The sequence below is a fragment of the Parasteatoda tepidariorum genome, chromosome 6 (assembly GCF_982258835.1).
Source record: "Parasteatoda tepidariorum strain Cologne lab strain chromosome 6, Ptep-v5.0, whole genome shotgun sequence".
NCBI lineage: Eukaryota > Metazoa > Arthropoda > Arachnida > Araneae > Theridiidae > Parasteatoda > Parasteatoda tepidariorum.
The window spans coordinates 88,361,902-88,389,238 of NC_141760.1; the positions used below are offsets into that span (position 1 = coordinate 88,361,902).

The 27,337-nt window shown below is 26.6% G+C and overlaps 1 protein-coding gene across 1 annotated transcript; it reads left to right on the plus strand.

The window, feature by feature from the left end:
* Positions 1-1,332: 1,332 nt before the first annotated feature.
* Dus1 (Dihydrouridine synthase 1) lies at positions 1,333-23,518 on the plus strand. Its single transcript, XM_087166160.1, has 11 exons — positions 1,333-1,698; positions 8,152-8,311; positions 8,617-8,729; positions 9,553-9,635; positions 12,581-12,684; positions 13,949-14,093; positions 15,754-15,856; positions 16,956-17,050; positions 19,498-19,693; positions 22,516-22,591; positions 23,326-23,518. The coding sequence occupies exons 1-11, from the start codon at positions 1,468-1,470 to the stop codon at positions 23,445-23,447; spliced, it is 1,428 nt and encodes a 475-aa protein (XP_087022286.1). The 5' UTR covers positions 1,333-1,467; the 3' UTR covers positions 23,448-23,518.
* Positions 23,519-27,337: the final 3,819 nt, after the last annotated feature.

The following is a 27,337-nucleotide window of genomic DNA, read 5'->3' on the forward strand; positions in this document are numbered from 1 at the left end:
GCAGTTATTAATAAGTATTAGAAAACAAAGGAGAGCAATACCTATAACCGAAATAGACAGTAGTACACAGCAAATCTAGGCTACAAAGAATTTTTAACCCGCTTCACATCCCATTTGCACCATCATCGATTTTAGCGACCTCTGTGCTAGCTACATAGAGGACAAGGACGAAATAAAATATTTTTTAAAAATAATTTATAAATATTTTTCAGGATATGTATATAGTATTTTTAATAATGTTGACACTTATCCTTTGACTTGATATTAATATCAAAGTTCTCTTTCGAATCAAGAATTGTAAAAAAATCATTAAAGTGTCAGTCAAATGACCCACATAAAAGCAGCTATTAATAAAAATTAGAAAACAAAGGAGAGCAATACCTATAATCGAAAAAGACAATAGTATACATTAAATCTAGGCTACACAAAGTTTTTTTTATCCTTCATCCTTCTCATATTTTCACATCTCCATCGATTTTACCGACATCTGTGCTATTCGCGATCGCAACGATCTATAGGGGGCGCTGTTGTATGAGACAAATACCTGCGATTTCCATATGAACATTCATTCAGTTACTCGAGTTACTGATCTCTAGATCTAGAGACGTCTTTAATGTAGCGTGTAGCATTGCAACGCTCCTTCTTTATTGTGGCTAATTAAACTTATAAGAGTTAAAACCTAATGCCCGAGAAATAGTTTTACTAAATTTAATGATATAACATGAAAGGCCTATTTAAACTTTACATTCCGTAGTTTTAAGAATCATATTAGTTCAAAAATTAAAATGAACAAAAAGTATATATAAGCCTCATAATATTATGAGTAATATTCTCATAATATCCTCATAAAAGCTTCATAATATTTATAAAAAAAAAGAAATACCATTTTGTTGTTTGCATAAGAAAGAATATCAAACATTTTTCTTTTTTAAATTTAATAAGCCACAATAAAGAAGGTGCGTTGCAATGCTACACGCTACCTTAAAGACGTCCTTGGAGTAACTGAATGACCGTTCATATAGAAATCACAGGTAATCGTCTCATACAACACTGCCCCCTATAGTTCATTGCGATCGCGAATAATAAATTTTCCTAGATTATTAAATCTGTTTCACATCTTTAGCTGAGGGATACACCGGATTTTCCTAAATTTCTTCTGGTTTTAGGAAGCTTGTTATTGTTTACAAGTCAATCATCCATTCGCATCCGATCGCATATGCGAATTTTATGCAATAAGAACGGTCCCTCAAAACAATATTATCTTTTTATTTTCGGATCATTAATGACTAAATTTTGCGGAAGGGTTTTGCAGCGTGGCAAATCTGAATTAGTAACTGTGATTGTGAGATATTGTTTGTAAACAAAAAATTAGTGTCCTTTAAGAACGTATGCACAAAATGTGGTATTATTTTGTATAATCTGTATTGAATTACTTGTTGTTTTGCTCTGTTACGAAAAAGAAAAAACATGCTTGAAAATAACTGTTATTCATTTTGGAATGAAAAACTCGGTTCTCCACGCTTTATTTTGGCTCCGATGGTTGATCACAGTGAACTTGCTTGGCGATTGCTTAGTAGAAAATATGGTGCCCAATTATGCTACACTCCTATGTTACACGCATCAGTATTTATTAAGGACCATCGATATCGCAAAGAAAATCTTGCTTCGTCTCCTGAAGATAGACCTCTTATTGTTCAAGTAATCGTTGGTTTAAAATGACATTCATTTTAACATGAAATGCTTGTGTTTAAAATAAATAGAATTGTTTTTTAAAATTCTAACTAATCATCATAGCATATTTTACGTTGAAATTTTTTTCTTTATTTCCGTATCGTGATCTGTCGCTTCAACTACAATCGTCAAGGTACCAAATAGATACCAACTTGCAAATTTTTAAATTAAAAACATGTAGATGTTTGCTCGGGGGTGGCTACGAGTTATACCTTTCGAGTTGGTCCCTTTCTGTGATGTTTTTTTTCTAGTTTCTCACGGGCCACTGCTTGGAAGTTTCCAAGTCATGGCGATTATTCTGCCACAGATCAGGATACGAAAATCTGCCCATTAAATGACCCATATAAAATTTAAACTTAAATGTCCTTTGTTATAAATCCAATATTTGAAAAAAAAAAGATTCTTTAACACTGAAATTCAAACCTTAAACAAAGATCTGTCATAAAAGTCTTGAATCAAATTTTTACAAAATCATGATTAAAAGAGACTATATTGTGAGAGAAACTGTTCATGACAAATTCTGTTTCATTGATATTTTAAAGTAAAAAAAAGTGAGTTCAAATAGACCTAACAAATTATTGCAGGATAACTTCCCCACTGCGTAATAGTAGGTAATTCTGCTATAATTTGTTTACATTTTGATATTTTAAAAATTTTTTTCATTTGAAACTTCATAGTTTTCTTTAATTTTTTTTTTTACCTGAACTAGTTTTTTTAAAAATTTCAACTTACTTTTGTAAGTGAAAGAGGATTTGCTATGAAGGGTTTCTACCACATTATTGCATACTTTTAATATTCCATTATTTCAATTTCTTTCAAACAGCTATAAAACGATTTGTAAATTGGAAAATTATTGAAGTTGCAAGTTGTAAATTAGTTTAATTTATAACTAATTAAAATAAGATGCTTCATAAATTTTAATTTAACGATGTTTCATATCTGTATTTTTCCATTTTTAGGGTATAATTAATTTTATCAATATTTATTAATCTTTTCAAATTTTTATGTTATTGAATCATTTTTGAATGTAATGTTCTTGTAACTAAAGGGTATAGCTCTTTGTTCTCTGTCATACACCCACATTAATCATGATAACTGCTATGCAAATAGTAGTTTTTCATGTACTTTGTGATTATCCTGTCAACGCTTGTGAAAATGCGCTCGTCAAAATCCTTTGGTGCAATCATAATGAAAAGCAATTTTCAAAATAAACATTCTAAGCACATTAAATTCATCAAATAATAAGAAATAATAATAAAAAAAATGTAAGGGTAAAAATCTATACATAATAATAAAAGCGGCTGTGTGTGTGTGTGTCTGTAATCACAATATATCGCCCCAGAAGCCTCGCCCAGGCACGAAACTCGGCACATAATTCTGTTTTGACATAATGAAGAAGTATTTTTTTCTTTTTCAAAAATTTGGATTAGTTATTTAGTTATCAGTCATTTTGTAAGTCTATGCTTTTCGTCTGCTTTTTCGTCTTTAAAGAGCCATATTCAAAAAACTATTAAAAAATGCATATGCTTTTCCCCACTCTTATAAATGTATGCTAATGCGAACCTTACAATTGAAATATTAATTTTCGACAACTTAAACCAATAATATACGAAGGAATTAATAATTTAATTGTAAAGTTCGCATTAGTTTACATTTATTAAAGTGGAGAAAAGTTTAACTTTTGTATTAAAAATGTGGCAACATATTCGATACGTAAATGGAACGCTTCGCTTTGATATATTTGTCGCTGTTCATAATTGTTATAATAGGGGTGCACAACCTGCGGCCCGCGGGCCAAATCCGGCCCTTCGACTACTGAAGTGCGGCCCGCGAGAGCTTCTAAACACAATTAAAAAAAATTTAAAAAATGGCAATTTTTAATTGCACTTTTAAGTCATCACGTTTTGACACAATCAATTTTAACAGATTCTTTAGTAAATGTACGTTTAACGCGCTTTCTTGAAGCCAAATTTATCGTAAATATAAATGATTTTTTTTAAACAGTTATTTCCGCTTTTCTACGTAATTTTGAAAATTCCAAATTTTTATTGCGACGCGAGTTTCAGATCGCAAATTTAAATAATCACTTTTTGTGCACTTTATTTGTGACTGAGAATAATATTTCCTGGAAAAACGCATTCATAAATTAACTCTAAAAAATAAGGCTAATCGAGAACGTTTTTGAAAATGTCGAAAAGCGAAACAGAGAACATAAAAATCAATCTTAATTTTTGAAAAATTTTCTTAAAGCTGAACATCTCAGTTTTTCAATTACCAGAAAAAGCCAAGAAAAAAGAATTAAGTCAACAGAAATGCTATTAAAAATTACTGAGAACGTCTGAAAAAAGTTTTTATTTTATTTAAAGAAAATAAAAAGATAGAAAAAATGTTCTTAATGTAGTTCAAAAATGTAGTTAAGTGAAAATCTTATGCCGAAAATCTCAATTTAAATTTTTCTCATTGCCATAATTTTAGAAGAAAAAAAATTGCTATAAAATAAATTTTATTTGTAACTTTATTTTTAAAAAAAATGCTGAGTCATAATAAAAATGCCTAAAAAAAGAAAAACAGAAAAAACAAATTTTTCTCAGTTCCTGAAACAAAACTTTAGTACTGAAAATCACACTTTTCTATATAAGTAATATCTATAAAAATTCAGAAATAAAAAAAAACTTAGAAAAATACATTTCTAAAAAATATTCTGCCAAATACTCGTTGCATCCCTCCTTAATTTAAATGCAATGTTATTGCAACTTGAGAAATTCATAAAATGGCGGAAAACGTGAATTTTTAAACTGCTCACTGTTTGTAGTTTAGATTTCAATTTTTTGTTGTTTAAGTGAACTTTTTCGATAAAAAAAAGGAAAATGTTTACGATATAAAAAATCTAATAATTAATAAAATAAAATAATAAAGTACATTACAAAATAAGCATTGAATTTTATTTTGAACTATCTCTGTTTTGTTTTTATTTTAGGCTTTTGTTTAAAACCTATAAATTTTCTTCAATTAAAATATTCAATTTGAATTTATATTACTTAATTACGACTAAACTTTTTCCTACTTTCCTTCAGTGGGAATTGCAGTTTTTTTTTAATTTATTAGAATTTAATTCTAAAATGAGTTTTCATATTGCATGATATGATAAAAATTTTTTTTTCTTTTTTTCAATGTTTATTTATTTTGATAAATCTATTGTTCATATGATAGCAATAGCAAGTTTTTTTTATTGATAAAAAAATGGAACTATAATGTTTAAATAAACATTATTACATTTGTCATTAACATGTCTAAATACATGTGCGGCCCTTCGTTAGCCAACCTGCTGTGCAAGTGGCCCTTCACTCAAAAAGGTTGTGCACTCCTAGTTATAATAAGTTTTTCTTCTTCTTTCCACGCTCTATTTTTTTTCTTAAGCGAAGACGATAATTTTTGTAGCGATATTGTAGTACTTTGTACAACTAAAAATTCTTTTCACAACACTTTAAAAATATTTACTTTATTTTCTTTATATATACAGAGAACAGTCGGCAAAGAATTCGATTAGGTTGAAAAACATTTCGCTAAAAAGGAACGAATTCCAAAAGAAAAAATAAACAACTTAAAGAATAAAAATGCTGATGCCAGCCAATTTCTTGAAAGTTAACTTAGAAATAACAAACCAAACTATGTTAAATAACAAACCAAACGATGTTAACAAAATGACGTAGAAAGCGCAACTAGATCAAAATTATACAAGCACAACTAGATCAAATTATAATACCTGAGTGCTTGACGTAACAGATATAGAAATAGAATTTGATACCATAAAAAATTATATAGAAATAAAAATTGATACCATAAAAATTTATTCGTTTTCGTGTTCTTTTCATGTATTTCGCATTTTAGTTTTTTTTTTCTTAAGCCTTGTAGCTATATAATTTCAAACATCCTCAAGAGCTATAACACATCTGCAGCAGAACTGGATATGAAGACAAAATTGCAGGACAGGAACACTTTAATTGTCCACTAATCTTCAGATTTCCTGCTATGTTTTAAAAAACTTTATTTGTGAAAACCTTCAGCGTGGCGGACAGCTGGCCGCCTTAGGCGGCTAGTACATAATAAAAAAGTGTAATAAAAAGAACCAAAACAGAGTAAAAGCCTCTATTTTTTTTATTTTTATAATTTCACATTGAATTACACTTGAATTTAACCATATATATTAGTATAAATGATTTCGGCGACCAAAAATCCTTGATAGCTTTTAAAGCACAAACAAACAATTATTCTTGTGCATTCGACGCTAGGCAGATTCTAATTATTTTGCAGTGGAGTAAAATGAACAGTATATTTCAACACGCTAAGGAAAACTAACCTGTTTACTCAAGGATTACTCAGTAAATGTGTTAAAATTTGGTGTTTTGGTGCAGAAGCTACTTTTTGGCGAAAATGGTCAATGGGATAATCCCAAAGTACCGTCTTTTAAAATGCAGCAATTTTTTTCAGCGAAATCTAAAAATATTCTCTTCCTTATCTTAAACTTTCTTTCCCCAAAAAATATATATATATATTTTTTGAAGACCCTTTGTTAATTCATTCTTTTATCAAAATAATTAAAATCAATGATTCTGCGTCATTTCAGAAATTTTGAATTATGCTGACAGTAATAGATATTTTCATCCTATTAAATATAAATGAGACTGTATGTATAAAAAATAATAGTCTTAATTAAAAAGAAAATTTTCTTCATATTTGTGTTACAAATTTATGTAATGATATTCTCCATTAAAAACAAAGAATTTTTTAGCTTTTTCTAAAAGCATGTTTAATATTCTCTGCCAAAAATTTTATATGAAAAACATACAAAAAAAATTATATTTCTTTTTAATCTTAATTATATATTTTGCATGCTTTTTAAGTGGATATTTACATGTTTAAGCAAACAAAGTTGATTTACTATAGCTAAGTAAATTGTTTCAAGAAAGAAAATATAATTTATTTATTTATTGTTTCCCTTTGGAAAAAGTCAGTTGAGGTATCATTATTTCGAAACTAATGAATGTGTGTGGACTATGCAGATTTTCATAAATGGTGTAACACCTTAGTTTATTTTATTGTTTTGGCTGATAGTTTCTGCTCCTTACTCACCGTACATTACTGTATGGAGATTTTACATTAATTTGTTCTTAAAGGTGATAAATATTTTTGCCATTTCTTTATAAAATATATTACAATAGCATATAGTTGGTTTAATATCTTAATTTAATTTATTTTTAAAGTTGAAGACATTTCTGCACCTTCTACACAGTGCTTTATTATACAATTTAAATGGTGTAATATTTTAGTTTAATTTCTAATCGAAATTGATACAGGGGTGATTGTGCTCCGAAAAAAATCCAGATTTCCATATTTTTTGCTAACTGTGATCCGAAAGTTTCGGGAAATCCAAAGTCCCGAAATTTCAAAAAATCATCGATCACATTTTTTTTATAAAAATTCTTGTGTATTTTATTTAAAAATATTAGAACTAGAATTTATACTTGGCATCTCTTTCATTTGTAAATATTTTTTCTGATAGAATAATAAATGTGATTAGAGATAAAAGTAAACTTACGCATAATCATCGATCACATTTTTTTATAAAAATTCTTGTGTATTTTATTTAAAAATATTAGAACTAGAATTTATACTTGGCATCTCTTTCATTTGTAAATATTTTTTCTGATAGAATAATAAATGTGATTAGAGATAAAAGTAAACTTACACATAATTATTTATTTAAATTATGCTGCGTATAATTCATTTAGAATATCATGTTTTGAAAATTTCAATGATTTAAATTTACAAAGATATTAATTTTTTGAATGATTTTACTCAAGAAATTTGCATGATTTTTGAGTTTGGCCCACAATCACCACTGTTGATAGGAGTTTTTATACTTTTTTTTCAGTACATAATTGACAAATTTTTCTGAATTAAATTTTTTTTTTTTCGATGTTTATATTGGAATGGATGGTAAATTCAGACACTATAGCTTACAATAAAATATCAATGCATTTATTTGAAACGAAATAGGATTTAACACATCACTTGTTACAATGAAGGATCATAATAAGGAGTGTATAGGCTAGATGTAGATATTTAATTTTAAAAATGTTCTTGAGTTATTGATTTCTTGCTTGTAGTCCACATTAATATTTTTTTACTCTTGGGTTGAAATTAGAACTCAATTTGTAAATTTTCAAAGAATAATTGAAAAGCCACTCCATCATGCAACTATGCTTTTTATTCAAGGAGAGAAATTAAACACAATATAAAATTATTTTTCACTTATTTCCAATTTTTTTAAATTAAAATGTTGTTAAAATATATGAAATTTTAAGTTAAAATACATGAAAATATTAGATCTAATGTATTAAAAATTATATTTGTTTTTAGTTTTGCGCAAATGATGCTGATACATTTGTGGAAGCTTGCAAGCTTTGTGTGGGACATTGTGAAGCAGTAGATTTAAATATAGGATGCCCACAAGCTATAGCTCGCCGTGGTCATTATGGTTCTTTTCTACAAGAGGAATGGGAATTGCTTGCAAATATGGGTATGTGCACTTATTCTTTACTAACAGTTAGGTAAATCACAAAACTAGGCTTGTGCAGACAAAGCCTACTAATTTCATGATCAATATCATGATGGTTGCATTGCGGTCATTATTGTTCACTGTTCTTTACCCCCCAGACAAGCAGGTCTATCCATTGATCTGAAGCTGGGTTGAATAAATATTTTTTTATCTTGACAATGAAAAAAGTACTAAAATTATTGTGGCAAGACTTATTTGCATACAGAATTGTTTTAAAAAGTACTTATAAAATTATTTTAAAACTTCTTCTAAATTTTCTTTTGCAGTTTCCAGAGCTTCAAAAGAAGCAAAAATACCAATAACTTGTAAGATTAGAGTCTTTAAAGATGTTGAAAGGACTATAAAGTATGCTCAAATGTTGGAAAAAGCTGGGTGTCAGGTTAGTAACTCTCTTAATTTCCTTTTTTTTTTTACCCTATTTTATACTTTTTAATCTTTTAAATATTAAATCTTGTCAATTTATACTTCTACTGTGTTTAAAGTTTTAGAAATGTGTTGTGCTTAAAAATTAATTAAATTCTTAAAATGTATATCAAACAATTACTTTAAATTTTTTCAATATCTTTTACAAAATCTCAATGTATAGATTATGATACAAATTGTTTTGGAGAAGAGTTCATGTTATTTAAGGATCTAAAGATGATTGCTTATTTTTCTCTGCAATGTTTTCTATCTTAAACTTATAATTTTTTCATAATTTTTTTATTTACCTGCAAAATTTAAATTCATAGAGTGAAATGTATTAAAAAATTGAATTAGAATGTAAATTGTTCCAAAATATATAAAATCACAAAATACAATTGGGTTTAAACTTAAGGATTTTTTAAACATTTAAACTTCAAAAATTATTTAAATTACTATGATCTTTTTATAAACTTTAAACTAAATTATCTTAGTTTTGTTTTTAGAATGTATTTATTAATTTGTAGATTAGTTAAGCTGTTTGTTGAAACCAATTATATTCATAATGATTTTTAGTGTAACAGATTTATGTTTGTATATTCGTAATAGTTAATATTTTTGTGCAATCAATTTAATAAAGTATGTTTTATTCATTTTTATAATAAACTGTATTCAGCCGCAATGTTTTTTGAACATTAAGTGAGTTATTATAAGATGTTGGTTTAAAGATGCTAAGGAGTTCATTTTTTACATTTAAAATATTTATTCAATCTTTATTCAGATATAATTATTTATTTCAGCTTCTTACAGTTCATGGTCGTACGAGGGAACAAAAAGGTCCATTAACAGGATTGGCTAGCTGGGAACATATCAAAGCTGTTAAGTAATAATTTTTTTTATTTATTAGAAATGCTATAGCAAATGTATTTTTACATTCTTTTACAACATTAAGTCTTTTATTTAAAGCCATTTATTACATTCTTAATAAGAGAGAAATTAGATGTATCTATTTTTTATTTATTTTATTGAATATTTAACCTGTTTTTAATTTTCATACTAAATGATACAGATCACAAGATTTATTTTATTATTTTTTTGGTATAATTTTTAGGGAAAAAAATTCATTACAATATTTGTAAAGAATTCTACTTTTTTTACTTTTCCCGTTCTTTATGTACTTTAAAGTTTTTTTTTGTTCTTTAAAAATTTAAGTCATTTGTATACTTTTTAATTTTTTTTCAATTATTTAAAAATAAAATTTATTTTTGAAATTAACTGAGCTTAAAATTTTTGTTCAGCATTGCTTCAATTTGATTGGCAGAGATACTGTATGTGAAATTTTTTTTAATCAAAACTTCTACAGTAATTAGAGGGTTTCTTTTCTTTTCTCTTCTTTTCCAAAGTTTCTTTTTGTGGGTTTGCTAACTTAATCATATTAATTTTTTTGCTGCCTGAATACAGGATTTAGTTTCGAGGATTATATATTTACTTATTATATATTACAAGGATATAAACTTGAATATTACAAAAAAGTAAAGGAACAGTTGAATTTAAAGAATTATGATGGTACTGTGAAAAATAAAGGGAAATGTATAAAAGATAGTATCTGTAACGCTGCCGATAACGTGATTGGTAAAGTAACTAAGAAACAGGGTAAGGATTGGTATGATATTGATTGTGCCATTGCTAATGATAAAAAGAATGTTGCATGTAAACATATGATACAAGCACACACAAGAAATAGTGCAGAGGAATACCATAGACACAGAAAAGAGGTGAAGAAACTCTTTAGGCAAAAGAAAAGGGTCTTTGATGAAGAATTGTTTAGAGATGTTGAACATCTGAAATCCATTAATGAATGCAAAGCATTCTATGGAAAAATAAACCGCAGTCGATTGGACTTTAAGCAAACCTCTAGTCTATGGAAAAACAAATTTGGTGAAATTATTACTGATAAGCAAGTCATTTTAAAACGATGGCATGAACATTTTAAAGAACTTCTTAATAAAAATTGTGACGATGTTGAAATAATTGTGCCTGAATTCATAAATGACATCGAAGTTGAGGCTCCAACTATTGAGGAGATCAGGGCTGCAATTAAAAATTTGAAGATAAAGAAGGCTTCGGGACATGATCTTATTTCAGCAGAACTACTAAAACATTGTGAACCTACCTTATTGAGAAATTTATTTGAACTTATTACTGACATCTGGCACTCTGAGAGTATGCCAACGGATTGGAATATTAGCATTTTGTGCCCAATTCACAAGAAAGGAGATCCTATGACCTGTGCCAACTATTGTGGCATTAGTCTTCTTTGTATAAAATTCTATTTAGAATTTTATATCTCAGGTTGTTGCCATTTATTGACTCACAAATAGGAAAATATCAATGTGGATTTCGTGCTGGAAAATCAACTAAAGATCAGATATTTTGTCTACGTCAGATTTTTGAGAAATCAATGGAATTTAACATTGAAACACATAATTTTTTTATTGATTTCAAGGCTGCTTTTGATAGTATCAATAGAAATTATCTTTTTGAAACAATGAGTACTTTTAAAATACCTTCATAACTCATTAAATTGACGAGACTTACATTGAAAGATACAAAGTGTAAGATTAAGTTTCTGGGGTCTCTGTCAGAAAATCTTGACACATTCACAGGTGTTTGTCAAGGAGATTCTCTCTCCTGTCTTCTTTTTAATATTGCACTTAGAAAATCTTGACACATTCACAGGTGTTCGACAAGGAGGTTCTCTCTCCTGTCTTCTTTTTAATATTGCACTTGAGAGAGTTATTCGTGATTCAAACATCAATACCAGTGGTCACATTTTTAGTAGATCAGTGCAACTACTTGCATATGCTGGTGATGTCGATATAATTGCTCGTTCCCTTCCTACCCTGAAAGAGGCATTTCTTGCCCTTGAGGTGGCTGCAAAGCAAATGGGCTTAGTCATAAATGTAGAGAAAGCAAAATATATGTTATTTTCAAGAAACAGAGTCCCAGACCCCTATCTTGAAATAAATTCTTATAGATTTGAAACAGTGAGAAGTTTTAATTACTTAGGATCAATTATTATCATTGACTCCTGAAATAAAAAACTGACTATCTGGTGAATAGGGCTGTCTCTGGGCTGAGAAGATTTATTAAATCTAGGTTTCTTTCTAGGAAAACAAAGTTCTTAATCTGCAAAACTCTTGTCTGGCCAGTCTTGACACATGCTTCTGAAGCTTGGACAATAACAAAACTGGAGGAAAATTGTATCGCAATATTTGAGAGAAAGATTTTGCGGAGTATACTTGGTGGTGTAAATGTAAACAATAACTGGAGAAGGAGGTTTAACTTTGAACTGTACAAGATTTATAAACAATCTGATATCATTAAATACATAAAAATAAATAGAATGAATTGGATCGCCCACGTGATTCGAATGAGTGATGACAATACAATAGAAAAGATACTACTTTTTAGACCCACTGGAAGTCGTCATGGAGAAATCTTCAAAGGAAGGCATTGGCTCACATTGGGCTGTTTGGCCAACTATGATGATGATGATGAAAATTTTCGTTAAGCATAGCTTCAATTTGATTGACAGAGACACTGTATGAGAAATTTTCTTAAATCAAAATTTGTACAGTAATTAGAGGGTTAAAAGTTTCTTTTTGTGTGTTTGCTAACTTAATCATATTCATTTTTTTGCTGCCTGAATACAGAATTTAGTTTCAAGCATTATATATTTACTTGATATTCTTTTTTTAAGTAACTACACTTTGCCTTCTTCATTTATTTATTTAACAAAATTTTTAAAATTGAAACTTTTTTTAGGCAAAATTTAAGAATACCAATATTTGCTAATGGCAACATACAGTACCTTTCAGATGTTCATAGGTGCTTGATAGAAACTGGTGTTGATGGAGTTATGATTGCTGGTAAGTGCTGAGTCTGACAGTGCTGAAGTCTTATTTTATTTTGTAACTATATAACTATATGAATTCTTAGTTAAATTAAAATAGTTATTTACTCTAAAGTTTTTTTATTTAAATTTTTAAAGTATGTTGGAGAATCAGCATTGTTGTAACGTGTTATGAAACAATTTATAAAATTTGAAAAAAAAAAGTTTTTTTAAATGTAATTTTCAAAATATATATGAAAAATAGCATTGTTTTAAGATTTGTTGAATCATAATGTGTTTAAACACTTTTTCAGTTTAAAAAAATTGAAATTTTTTTTTTAAATGCTATTTTAAAAATATATATTAAGAACCAGCTTTGTAAGTTGTGTTAAATCATGTTATGTGATTTGAATTTTTAGTTTATAAAATTAAAAAAAAAGTTATTTTAACTGTTATTTTCTAATGATATATTAAAATGAAAGTTTTTTTTAAAATTGCTTTGAATAATGCAATGTGTAATTAAAACTTATTCAAAATTCATAGAAATAATTTTGATTATAATTGGAATAACACAATTTTTTTACAAAAATGAAAATTATTCAGAGTAGTCCATATATTTTTTAATTTTTTATATTAAATTTTGTTTCTATGCATGTTTATCTCAAATTAATTTTATTGTGTTACTTATAGCACAATCAATTATTGATTCAGGAAATAATAATTTGTCATTATGATTTGAATGTTCCTCAAAGATTATAATGTTCGTGTTCTGGTATAATTAGATTATGATTTAGAGACGTTTTTAAAACCGATACAAAAATCTATATGAGTACTTCTGTGTTACAAACTACTGTAGTATATTATAAATTAGGAGAAAATGTTACTTTGTTATAGTTAATTATTTACAAATCAAGGATATAGTTTCCAGAATTTCAAGCCTACCTATAGTATTTTTCAAATAATGTAGTTTTTTTTCTGATTTTCTCTTTTGCTTGTAACTTGGAAAAGATACATTATTTCTTAAATTTAAAATTTAGTGATTTTTTTTTTTGATTTAGTTATTTCATAATTTCACTGCATTATCTGCATAACTTTAAAAATATTTCTTCATAATTGATGTGACAGAATCTGAATAACATAGTATATATTTATGAATGTGATTCAAATGAGTAATTCAATTGTGTGATTGATTCAATTGTATGATGAAAGTGATTCAGATTTTCACAAATATTTTAAGGTTAATTGTTTATTTTTCAGCTCTTAAATTTTTATTTATTCCATTTGCTTAATTTTTTTTATAGAGGGCAGCTTACACAATCCAGCTTTATTTAGAGGTTTGGCTCCAACAGTGTGGGAAATGGCTTTGGAATACTTAGAGCTCGTCAAACTTTATCCTTGTCCAACTTCATATGTACGTGGACATTTGTTTAAATTATGTCATCATTGGTTAGTAGAAATGTTTTGCTTTCAAAATTTTTATATCCGATATCACTGTTATATTGTATAGTAGTTGTTATGAATATAAGGACTCAATTAACCTCACTGCATAACAAGGTCTTTAACCTTGTGGTGTTTCCATTAAATGTAAAGTTTCTGAAAATGTGCATCCTGTACAGAAAGTGATTCAAATTTTGGTACAATGAATATTGGTACAGTGATGCAAATCTTTTGCAATATGTGGGTCATAACTCATATTTTTGAGATAAAATGTATTTGTTTGTTTGTGAAGTAAAAATTTTATTATTTGATATTTTAATTAAATCTGTAATTAATAGTTTTAGTTAATTTATATTCTGTATTTTAACTAATTATGTTTTTAATGCTTTAAATACAAATTTTATTGCTAAAATTTGAAAAAAAAAATTTGCAAAAACAATTTTTTTAAGGTGCAAAATATTTTGAGAGCTGTCACGACATGTTTTTGAAAAGAAGAAAAAGCTTAATAATAAATAAATTATTCAGATTTGTAATTTTTTTTGCTTTATTCGAAAGGAACAATAATCTTTATTTTTATGTAATAATCCTACAGATAAAGACGCTTCTTATGACATAATTTCTTACTGATAGAGCACATCTAATTAAATTTCTCATACCTTGTTGTTTAAAGAAGCAGCTCTTAATGCATAAACAATTATTGTTATCTGATAACTATACTAAAAGGTTGTTTAAAGAAGCAGCTCTTAATGCATAAACAATTATTGTTATCTGATAACTATACTAAAAGGTTTATTGAAAAAATTATTTTTTTAAAATTTCCGTTATAATCTCTTTAAAACAAGTTTGATTTCCCCCTTTTACTGCCACGAGTTTTTCCTTAACAGCCTGCAATGCATCTAGGAAAATTTTTTTGTGCACTTAAACAATTTCTAAAACTGTAAACAAAACTTAAATAATTTTATGGAAACAATAAATAAAAACTTCCCAAAGAAATCTAATTTGCCTTTTTCAAAACGCTATTTTGTCAAAAAGCTATTTCAAAAACTATTTATTAATCTTCTCTCCTTAAAGATAAGTGAATGAACATAAACTCATTTATGAAATACTACGTGCCATATTTTTTATTGGTTCAAATACAGGATGATAAAAAGGCAATAGGGGATAGTTCTAATTTAACTAAAAATTAGATCATTGATACCAAGTAATCTATTTAATTTTACCATTTTATGAATGAATTTCAAAATTTCAGTATTGTATGATTTTTAATTTAGTCCTTGATCTAAGTGTTACTTTTTATTTACTAGAAAAAATCCTGCATTATTTTCTTAATATGTATTATATACCTCAACAGTTGTACGTATATGCATCTTAAAATTGATTTCTTTTGAATTACTTAATTGCTAACTGTATTATTGTATTTTTGATTACTGATAGCTAGTTTGGAAAGGTGGCATCTCTGCAAACTCATTTGGTTATATTTCTTCTCTTCATGCTTTTACCAAAAATATTACTTTGGTTTATCTCTCTTTCTCTTTTTTAATTGGCCTCTTTCGGTTTATACTCAGCTTTTAACTAGATTTTTTAGAGATTCTCACATTTTATATTTCTATAAAAACTATCCATCTGTTATAGCAATTGATATTAAAGAATTTTTTTCCACTCTCAATAGCTTGTTATTGGATGAAAATAAAAATATTAGGCAAAAAGTAGCTGTTGCTAATTGTATTGAAGAGTTTAGAATAGCTGTCATTGAATTGAAAGACAAATATGAGGTAGCATTATATATTTTTTTATTTAATTTATTAGTAATAGTAGTTTGCTTGTATTTTCTATTGCTTGTATTCTTATTTTATTTCCAATCATAGGTTTTTAGTTGAAATAGAATGAACAAATACTTTAGGCTATGATTTATTTTATGTAAACATGTTTTATAAAGGTTTTAATTTTCATCAAATTATAAGGATCAATTTTAGAATTATTCGTTTCTCTTCATTATTTTGAAGCATTTTTAAAGTGAAAGTTTTTTTTTTATTAGTTAAAAATATGAAATTTTTTATTAAAAAGATGAAAATGATATCTGAAATGTCTGAGTTTTAATTTTTTTCTCTCCACTGGCAGGAATGTAACATAGATAGATTAGAATAACATGGATAACATATAATCTTTAATTTTTTTTGGAAATTTCTTCTGCCAAGTTCAAGCATGCCAACTTGTTGGAAATTTTTTAAAAAATCTATTGAGTATTATTTAATTTAAATAAAATTAATGTTTTTTTTTAAAATTTGGATGCCTATTATGTAATTAGTTAAAAAAAATTAAAATATATTTCCATTCTAACTTCCATTCATATGAAAATCCTTGGATAAAATTGATTATATTAATTTATTCTGGGTAGCTAAATTTAAATAAGTGTATATCACTAATATGTGGATTTTTAAATTTCAAATAAAAAACATGGTTATTTTTGTATTTTCTATGTTTCTGTCAAACAAATTATGATGGAAGCTAACTAATAAGTTTAATAATAGAATTATTACTAACTAATAAGAACCATTAGTTGCAACCATAGTGTTAAAAAAAAATTTAGTATATTTTTTTTATTCTCTATTATCTAAATAAAATTGATTAATAAAAAGGCAATTTTATTGAAGGACAAAAATTAACATAATTTTTTGTGTTTGGTTATTAAGTATAATAAATTTAAATCTTAGTATTGTATAGAATTATAAATATTAAAAAGAAAACCTTTGAAAAAAATTGAATTACTAAGTATTTGTTGAAAGTTTGTGTTGTGAGTTACATGATGTAAGTTCATTATTGTATAGAATTTTAGTTCTGACTGTAATATTTTTTCAAACTTTATAATTTTAGAATTTTTTGAAGAACAGTGAAAATCACACAAATTGTTTGAAAGATTATGGTTTACCAGATCCACCTTGGATTTGCCAGCCATACGTGAGGCCAGAGTATGTGCTTTGAAAAGTATACTTCTACCATTTTACGCTAAACAAATTTTATTTATAAAATATACTTAATTTTATTTTACACAAGATATTTTAATTTAATTTTCAGCAAATACTTTCAGAGTTACTTATTTATGCCTAAAAGTTCTTACTGACTAGTAAAAGTTAAATCATTATTCTTATTTTTGGAAAAAAAGTTTTAAAATTGCCAAATTATGGAATTACTTTCATAAATTTTTTTTTGTTGGCTTATTTTGATCTTAAGAAGTTAAGAATTACAATAAACTTGAACTCTGGATTGGTTAAGTGGTTTAAATAATAATATAATAAATTTAACTGGAAGTTATTATATTTTTATGATGTACTAGTTTCTATAACAACAAAGTAAACATTTATGAATACATCTTATATTTGAAAAGCTTAAAACAATATAATGATAAAAATAAAGTATTCCTGCAGCAGCACATTGTGGGCAGGAGCATAATGGAGGTTAAGTCTCCACAATTTTATGAAATTAGCATGATTATCACAATGTGGTCTGTATTAAACAGGAGCCACCTTTACGTTCCAGACAGGCTGATCCCCATCAATCTGATGATAACTTGGCTTCAGATTGCTACTGAAGATTGAACTCCAGTTCTTTGCAATGGCAGTATAGTTCTTCTAATCAATAAGCTATCACGTCTCAATGTACAGTGGAAATCTGATTTAACATTTTCTGTCGGGCTAGGGTTAAAAAACACACGGAGTTGGATAATCAAAGCTTAACCCCGTCCCGCCCCAGAAAAAAGAGGATTCACAAGGGTAGGCTTGGTGACGATCAATGGCAGCATGTCGGAATAATGGGCGAGAGAGGCAAAAGCAACTCCAGGGAAAACCCTGGTTGATGTAGGCTGGGCGCTGCATGCACAGAGCAGCAACCTCGCCACAGTGTGGGATAATGTTAAAACAGCTTAAAAAACTTCAAGTTTATTTTTCACAGATTGACACAAGATGAACTGCTAGAAAAATGCGTACTCTTTACATGATTTTGCTATTAGATACAATTTGAATAATATTGCTCTCAATACTTACTATTGTTTACATATTTGCTTTATGTTTTACATTTGCAAATATTTTAGAGTTTTTGTGCTTTTAAATGAGATATAATAGTTTTTGTGCTCACGATCACCAGGAGCAGATAATAGAGCAATTGAAAAATAATGGGATATGTGTGGCAATCAGTATACATGCCATCGATTTCTGAAGATCTTCAGACATGAAATTTTGTTCCAAAGGCCGGAAGTTCTTTTTGGATACTAAAAAGCAATTAATTCCTAAAAGATTTATTAAATCCATTTATAATGCATTTTAGTCGACACTATCCAAGGTTTTAGATATCAAATTCAGAGCTTACAAAGCATTTATTTTTGTCGAGAAGCGTGTCTCAGCTCGCCAGAATCCCAAAAAGGAAAACATTGCCTAACCAGTTGTTTAGTGTACCATTCTTTAAATGATGGGATCATTCCAAGGTTGAAACTTGCTGTAAAATTCTTCTAACAAATTTTACAAAAGCTACCAAACTTCCTTTAACCACCCTTCCCGTGATGTAAAAAAGGAATAATATACGATGGGGGCTCAACTGTAATAAAAAGCCTCATATTTGCCACATTGTTTAGGATAATGTTTATGTAAATATTACCACAAACTATGTTGTTAATAAGATGCTTCTGTGTATTGTGCTGTTATTAAATGGAAATTCTGTAAAGTATAATGTATAAACAATATTAAGGAGTAGTTTGTGAAGATGGCGCTTAAGGAAAAAAATATGACACATCACTATATTGATCCATATGTTTAATATTTATTTGCTATTCGTTATTTGCTGTTTGCTTGAATTATCTTGGCTCTTTACAAAATGTTTTATTTTTAAACTAATTGAGGAGCAAACTTTTTAATACGTTTAAGACCAGTAAAATTGTCTGATTTTCCCTGAAAAAGACTAAAAATGAGCCAAAACTATATTTAAAGTTTTGAACTAATGATCAAATTTTAACATCGCTATAAAGAGGAAATCTGGAATTAATGTCATGTCAAATTAGCCAGTGTAATGAATGTATTTGATGTACATGAAATATGTTTAAAAATATGTTTAACCACAACAACTTTATCTTATAAAATATGTTCTAATTTTTGTTTTGTTTATTTGTAAATATTGTATGAACTTGCTTAATAATTTAAAATTAATTTTTATCTCTTTGTATTCTGACTTGTTTGGTTCCCCAGCATTTAAAATTTGATTAAAAAGCATGATGTATAATGTTTTTATTTTTTTATAAAGCTTTTGTGATTGCTTTTAATATTTTTACTTTTATTTTCATTACCAAAATAAATAAATTAGTAGTAAAAAGTTCTAAAATTAAGTCATTGAAGTTGTATTTTATCAGTTATTATTGTTATGTTTGTTATAGTCCTGTTGCCTCTGCTCAGAAGGTAAAAAAGGAAAAATCTGCACCTGAAAATGAGATCGCACCATGTGGCATTAAACGACAAAACTGTGATAACTCATTATCTAAGAAAAAGCTCAAGAAATTGTTAAAAAATCCTCGAAAACAATTTTCTATCAAAAAAGCTTTTGATGTTTGTTCTCTTTGTCCCAATCCAAAAGTAAATATTTTTAAAATCTACTTCCAATTTCTTTATATTTGTTAATATATTTTATACATAATTTTTTTTTGTTATAAACATTTTTATTCGTGGCTCTAACATCAGCTCAATCATACAATTTTTTTTTGGTAAAAGCTGTTGTGGTGGTGATCGCCATTAGTGGTCGAATAGAGAAATTCATCAAGGGTTATCTTGGCCTTATTGATACATCTTAATTTATGGATGTAATAAAATGATTATCTCCAGGAAATTAATATAAATTATTTAAGTAAAAATTTGACTTATTAAGCAGAATTGGTATGATGCATTATGGAAATATTCAACATACAAAAAAGGAAATCCCCTAAAGGGATCAAATCAGATACTCTCTGACATCGAAAGATGATGCAGCAAGAAGATCATTTTTGACCGTTGAAAACTGAGACTGGGGAGGCCCGAAAAGGGCTCTCCCAGTCTCTACAAATTTGAAATTAAAAGTGAATGCAATTGTTCCCGATGGACACAGGAGAAGCATGAGTAGGAGATCCAAAATTGGCGATTTATCAAAATATAACATAGCCAACCTAGTTCTATCAACCTTGGGTTCAAAAATACCTTGGCAATCACGAGTCGCCAACAAATTTATGGGAATTATTACAACCATGCAACTGAAACATTTTTGCTGTTTGAAATTTTAGAATAAAAAGTTATAAATAGATTTTTGTTTTCGATTAGGTGCGGCAGTGAAGTACATTGATCGATAAAAAAAGAATAAATACTTTATGTTCACTTTAAAAGATTAAGTCCTTGATTTATTTGAAATATAATTCTATTAATAAAATAAGCTTAAGTAATTAAAGATATTTTAAAAGGTAGGAAATAAATATGTAATGCCAATTGTGGCATCACATCTGTGTTATAATTGTTTTGTTAAATAACACTGTCACAGTGGCTTTTAATAACTTTTGGTTTTTATAAACTTTCAATTGTCTTATATAGGTTAAATTATTTAATTTTTGATAGTCTTACTTATATTCTACTTACTTGTGTTACACTTAATGTTTTTTGAGCTACACATAAGTTTGAAAATTTCATCAGCTATAATATATTGTTGTAAACGTGGTATCAACTCCTGTACATTACATATAAGTTTAAGTATAATAGATATATAACAGTTTTATTATATTTTTTTTGAAAAATGTAAGCATTTATTGAATGTTCTGCATTGCATAAATATTTAAATCCAAGTGTTTGATTGTTTTTATTTTCATGTACTTATTTATTCAAATTAGTATAAAATTTAACAGTTTTATTATTGTAACCATAAATACTTTGAAACCTAAGTTATTCTTAACCATCACAATAAACTATTAATATATTGAAGCTTTAATCATAACTGTAAAGTATGGGTTCATTTATTTCTGATTAAAAATGATCAAAAATAAGTATTTCTAAAATTTTAATCTTCTTTAAATACTTCTTTAAATAATTTTCTGAACTTATACTTTTTAGAAAGTAATATACTTGATTCATATTATCTTTTACTAGAATATTGCTTAAAAAAAGGAGAATGAAATTAGAAAAATTCTTTTATTTTATTCAGATTGCACATGACTATTTTTACTTGATCTATTTAATTAATATATGTTATACGAAATGGTATGCTTTGAAGCATTTACAAATATTTAAGACCCAACATTTTTCATTTAAAACGCTTTATTGTCTTTTTTTCTTAAATTATTCTTTACTATTATAATATGCCAGCCAATATCATCTTTATCTGGTTCTCAAAAAGCAAACTATTCACACATAAAAGCACATTTGTCTATTTCATTACAAATTTAAAGAGTGAAAATGATGTTAAATATAACTCATATCATTATTGACTGTTTGCTAATAGGAAACGTTTTATTTAACAACTCTTATAATGAAAAAAATTAAATATATTATAACTTCTGTATCTTTAAAGTATTCATAAGTTGCCACTGGGATATAAATCTTAAAGTATATATATATTTGTATTTAAGTGCATAAAATAAAAAAAAGAAAAGTATTTAGTGTTGATAGCTATCTTTTATTAGTATTTTAAAAATTAAGTATTTAAATCAGATTATCATACTTTCAAAATGAAGAGAGATTTCAGAGTTACTTATTTGTGTATGCTTGTTTCCGTAACAAATGCTTTTTTGCAGTGGTTCAAGTTTTTCTTTTAACATATTTTCTAGTAATTTATTGATACATATAATATTTTGTTACTTTAGTTTAAAAATTTCTTGATGTTTTTTCTTTTTCTCTGACGTTTCCTTTAAAAATTGTCATTGTTTCTTTTCTAATTTTACTGCAATATTTGCAAGTTTACTAAAGGTTTTATAATTTTACTATCTATTAGAGAATTCTTTGTTATTAAGTTCACCTCACTATATTTTAGTATTTAGTCATGTTGAACAATTTTGTTTGTTAAATTTGACATTTTTTTCTTCCTAATTTAACAACAGCTTTTTAAAATAAATTTTTTTTTTCTTTTAAAATTTACTATATATTAGAGAAATTTTTGTTGTGCACATGTTTAGATATCTTGAAATATTTTAGTAATTAGACATGTTAAACAGTTTGTTTCAGATTACAAAGAAACTATTATTCACAATTTAACATTTATAGTGATTTTTCATTAGTAAAATATTTTTCAGGTAACATTTTTATACATTTTACTGTTTGTGTTTGTTTCCAATATTGATATTAATAATCATTATAAACATTTATCACCAATGATTTATTGATGTAATCTAAGATTTTTTTATTATTTCCATATTTAGTAAATCTTATTATATGTTGTTTTATATTAGGGAACAAAATGCACATACCAACTTTGTAAGTCTTGCTGCAGAGATAAATCCTTCAAAGAAAACTTGGATTGTTCAGGTTTGTTGTAATACAGAATGCTTAATATTTATTTACTTATTTGTAAAGCTATTTTTGCTAAACAGTTCATTTAAAATGATATGAATACTTTTAATAAACAAATATCAGCAATAAATTATTTTTTAAAGGCTGTATTAGATGAATAAATTGAAAAATCAGATCATACATTGCAAGTTATAATCAGATTAGTTTTCTAAAAAAAATAATAAAATGTTTGTAACAATGAAATGGATTTCTCTTATACATTTTATTGTTGTTAATTTATTTGTAGTGATAAAATTTAAATAAATTTTTTAAAAGTTTTTTTTATCTATTCTGATCACTTTAAATAATGTTGTTTTATACCAAATAAACAAATATATAACAAATCAATACTTCTGGGGGTACTGAATTGGAGATCGATCGTTCTCTGATTCAGGTCTACGGAATTATATTTTTTGGAATTTTTATTGGATATTCCTAACTTTAAATGTGTGATATTGTTCTCTAAATGTTTATGATGTCAATTTTATGAATCTGATCTTGTTTTTAATCTGTATCTTTTATCGATCTGTATCTTCAATCAGCCTGCATGTTATAGATCTGTATCTTCTTTAAGTAAAGTATCATTATAAAAAAATTCTCAGCAGAAAGTTATTTCTTGCTATTAAGTTTTTGAGTTAATGTTAACACCTCCTTCTCTTTCCATGAAAAATAAAAGAATTTTAGAACTTTATTTCTTTTTCTAATTTCAGGACATAGATTTAGTTTCAAAACGAAGATGGAGAAATCTGATCAGGAAGCACATTGTAAACTTCCTAAGGAATTTGATGTACAATCAGCTAACTGTGATCATTTTAAAGATGATTGCTTATGACAAATTGCTTTTTGTTCATAAATTTTATATATTTGATATGAATTCTATTATTAAAATTTATGCTGTTACTATCTATTAGTAATTATTTGTGACTGATAAGATTAACATCGCATTTTCATTTCTGGTTTTAATATTTTATTGATGTTAATTTAAATAAAAATCTGTGCAATTCTCATTTAAACAGGGTTCCCAAGGGTCGGAAAATCTGGCATTGTCAGTGAATTTTATTTTAACTCCAAAAATCAGTGCATAGTCAGGGAAATTCAAATTTTTTTTTTACAAAAACCTGGAATATATTTATATCATACCTGGAAAATAACCAGTCTTGAAATTGTCAGTAGCAGTAATCAGTTATTGAGATTCAAGTTAAAGAATTCTAACATCGATTACAAATATTTGTTATAAAAATTTCACATTTTAGTCAAACTGAAAGGCATCCATCCTCATTTAATGAAATTTTTTTTATGCTGAAAATCTTATATTTAGCATTACATATAAAGGAACCAAAGTTTTCTAATGAAAATATGGTCTCGATTTTCATTGAAATTTACTTAGTATATCTGGAAAAGTCAGGGAATTGTTTTTCTGAAATTGAGTGGAAACCTCATTTAAATTTAGCTACTTATGTTAGAAATTTAATATATATATATATATTTATTAGTAAAAATATAGATTAATGAAAAGAGAAGAATAAAAATTATTAAAATAAAATATTTAAAAAAAATATATATAAAAAGATTAAAACAAGTATATATTAAGAAGCAGAAAACATAAAATGAAAATATATAATCTCTTCATCACCTCACACGATTATATCCACAAAAAGGAGTGCTTTCTAATATTGTATCAATATAGCCAAAGCAAAATATATCAATACAATAGTGTGAGAAGCTCTAAAAAAAATTTAAACGAAATGGATCGCATTAAGTAAAAAATATCTTACGTAAGAAACAGAAAATGAAATGTTAAGAAAATACAGAAAAAAAAAACGAAATCTATTAAGCGAGTAGCATATTCAAATGAACTTACATGTATCGGAATTTTTCAAGAACGATTTAAGATATTTTCGTAATAAGATTGCCAGATTATACAAAATATGAAAACGGAAGCGCAAATAGAGTTAAAAGCGTAAATAGAGTGATTTTATTTTATGGTGCTTTCTTACTGCAGTACTGAAGCATGTTTGATTTGTTAGTTACCAAGGATTGGCCCGAAATGTGTGCGCATGGTAATAATATCATACTGGATAATTTAAAGAAGTTTATAATTAATAAGGTTGATATTTAATTATACAACTTTAATGATATTAGAAAATGAACATTTATAAAAAAAATATTAAAAAGAAAGAGAGAGAAACTTGTGTGCCCAATTTGCTCAGATTTTTAGCCATGGATTTGCCCGAATTGGACTCACACTTGGTAGAAATAAAAGTTAACAAAGAAGTTTTTAGCAAATGTATTAATAATAACATACAATTAACTTAATAATTTTATGTTGAATTTAATTACTTTAGTTGGGTATCCATTGTTTTTTTAATCAAATTTTGAAAGAGTTTGTCTATTTGTTTTTTTGGATGAATGAACATTACTATATATTCTTTTTATTCCATTCATTTGATTAAAAATAGTATTTAATTAGATGATTTTAGAGACATTAGAATTTCAAGTAATTAATTTATTTATATTAAAATCAATTCTTTTATCGTTTAAACAATAAAGCAGATATTTTCTATTTTAATACCCAAATCCAAAAAATTAAAATTAATATTATCGTCATGATTACGAAGCAAGATTAATTCTTTAGGATAAGTATTATTTAATAAAATTCTATAATATTGAAAATTAAAGATAATTAGATCATCAATAAATCTAAAGGCAAATTTAATATTAAGAGTATAATTTTTTTTCAGAAAAGTGTAAAAATAAGTTAGCTAAGAGAGATGAGAATTAGATTCTTGTAGTATTCCATCGATTTGAATAAAAATATGTTTTCCATTCCATATGATTTCCTTAAAAGATCCTAGAAATCAAAAGTCACAATAGAATTAATTTTATTTTGTTTAATACATTTAAAAATCAGTTAATTATTAGAGATAATCCAAGAATAATATTGTTAATACTTTTATTTAAGTAGTTAGACAAAATGGTGCCAGGTTTAGTTATGTAAGTATTAGACCTACATGTGATTGCTCTCAATTTTATGAAATTTTGAATTGATAATTAAGTTACGAAATTGTTTATTGCTAATTATAATTTTTAACCTCTTTTATTAAGATTTTTTTTTTTTAATGATAATTTTAATATTTGAATTACTGAGCTTGAAATTTTTACTGTTTTTTAACTCTGTATTTAACAACATTGTTCGACATAGCACTTTTTACAAAAGATTGCATAATTATTGTTAGCTTTTTCTATGGGGGTAATTACAAAATTTTTTTGTAATTGCTTAATGGATGGAACAATTTTAGAAAAATTTGTTGAATTGTTACTATTACTTAAATTTTCCTTATTATTGAAAACTAAGTTTTTAAAGTAATTATAAACATCCTATTTTCATTCTGTTAACATACCTAAAGGTAAAGAAAATCTCAAATTTGTAAGTTTTAAATTATAGTAGATTCAAAATCATTTTATAATGTTTTTTATTGTTGAGTTGTTTATGCTTTCTATACACCGAAATTCAAAACTTGCATGTTACACTTTGTAAATTTAGGAATTCTTGCCTGAATGTTACCAACAGTATTTCTCACAGCATATTGTAAATCATATATAGCAACCATTTAACTTGGAAACCAGCAACCTATTTGTTTTTTTAATCTGATGTAAGATTCATGAATGGTCTAGATTCGATCGATCAAGGTTAACGAATTTAAGACTCCAACAAGATTTAGAAACATTGTTTTATGAAAACGTGTATCTTGAAGATCAGTAAATGGTAAATTTGTCGCAATCTTTTATCGTTTGGAGTTGTTTCTTCTCAAACTTTTATCTTGTAAAATTCTACGTAAAATTTCACATATATTTTAATAACTATAAGCTTCCCAAAAACACGAAATTTTAAATTTTCATGATTTTTTTTTCTTTCAAAAAATTCAAGGAAGTCAATTAAAAAGAATGTACACCCATTTTGTGTCTCTAATCCCTTTCTTAAATACCGTACAGTCGATTAACCATACAAATTAATGAGTGTAGATTGATTATTAGAAGAAACCAATATCTGATATAAAAATTTATTTCCTCTGAATAGACATATACTTTTTACTATGTATTGTATGGAAATAGTTGCAAGTTGTAATATATAGAGATAATTGCGATGTAAAAAATGTAACCCTAATAATATATTCGAGGCATTTTCCCTCCATATCTCAAGAACGAATTAAAAGCTTTTGGAGCACAAATATAAAACTTGTTTTCCAGAATATAATTACTTTCGAAAAATAGTTTTCAATGATTATATTTCGCTTGATTTTATTAGTCTTAGGAAAATGTAAGGTTTAAATACTTTTGTATTGAATAAACTATGTTTTTTTAAAATAATAAATAAAATGCAAAACTTTTAAATAGCTGCTGAACTGTCACAATTCAAAAAACATTCCTATATTTCTTTAAAAAAAGTTTAAAAAGTGTTATTTGAGTATTAAAAAGTGTAATTTCTAAGAAAGTGTTGTCCAATATTCTATTTAAAGTCTATTCCAATATCTATTCCAAGTCTTACTAGGTACATTTAGATCATAGGTTCCCAAAGTGGTCCAGGTGGACCCCCAGGGGTCCATAGGAGACCACACGGGGGTCCACGTAGACGTGAAGAGAAAACAGGGGTTCACAAGTTGTAAGTGGGGGTCCAAGAAAAATTTTCTGGTTTTCATAATAAAGAACAAAAATTTTGGCTTG

Bases quoted from the DNA above. Each gene is read 5' to 3' on its own strand.
- Dus1 (XM_087166160.1), top strand. From the start codon at position 1,468: ATGCTTGAAAATAACTGTTATTCATTTTGGAATGAAAAACTCGGTTCT. The intron at 8,730-9,552 runs GTTAGTAACTCT...TATTTATTTCAG, and splicing joins TGGAAAAAGCTGGGTGTCAG to CTTCTTACAGTTCATGGTCG. The intron at 14,094-15,753 runs GTTAGTAGAAAT...CACTCTCAATAG, and splicing joins TTTAAATTATGTCATCATTG to CTTGTTATTGGATGAAAATA.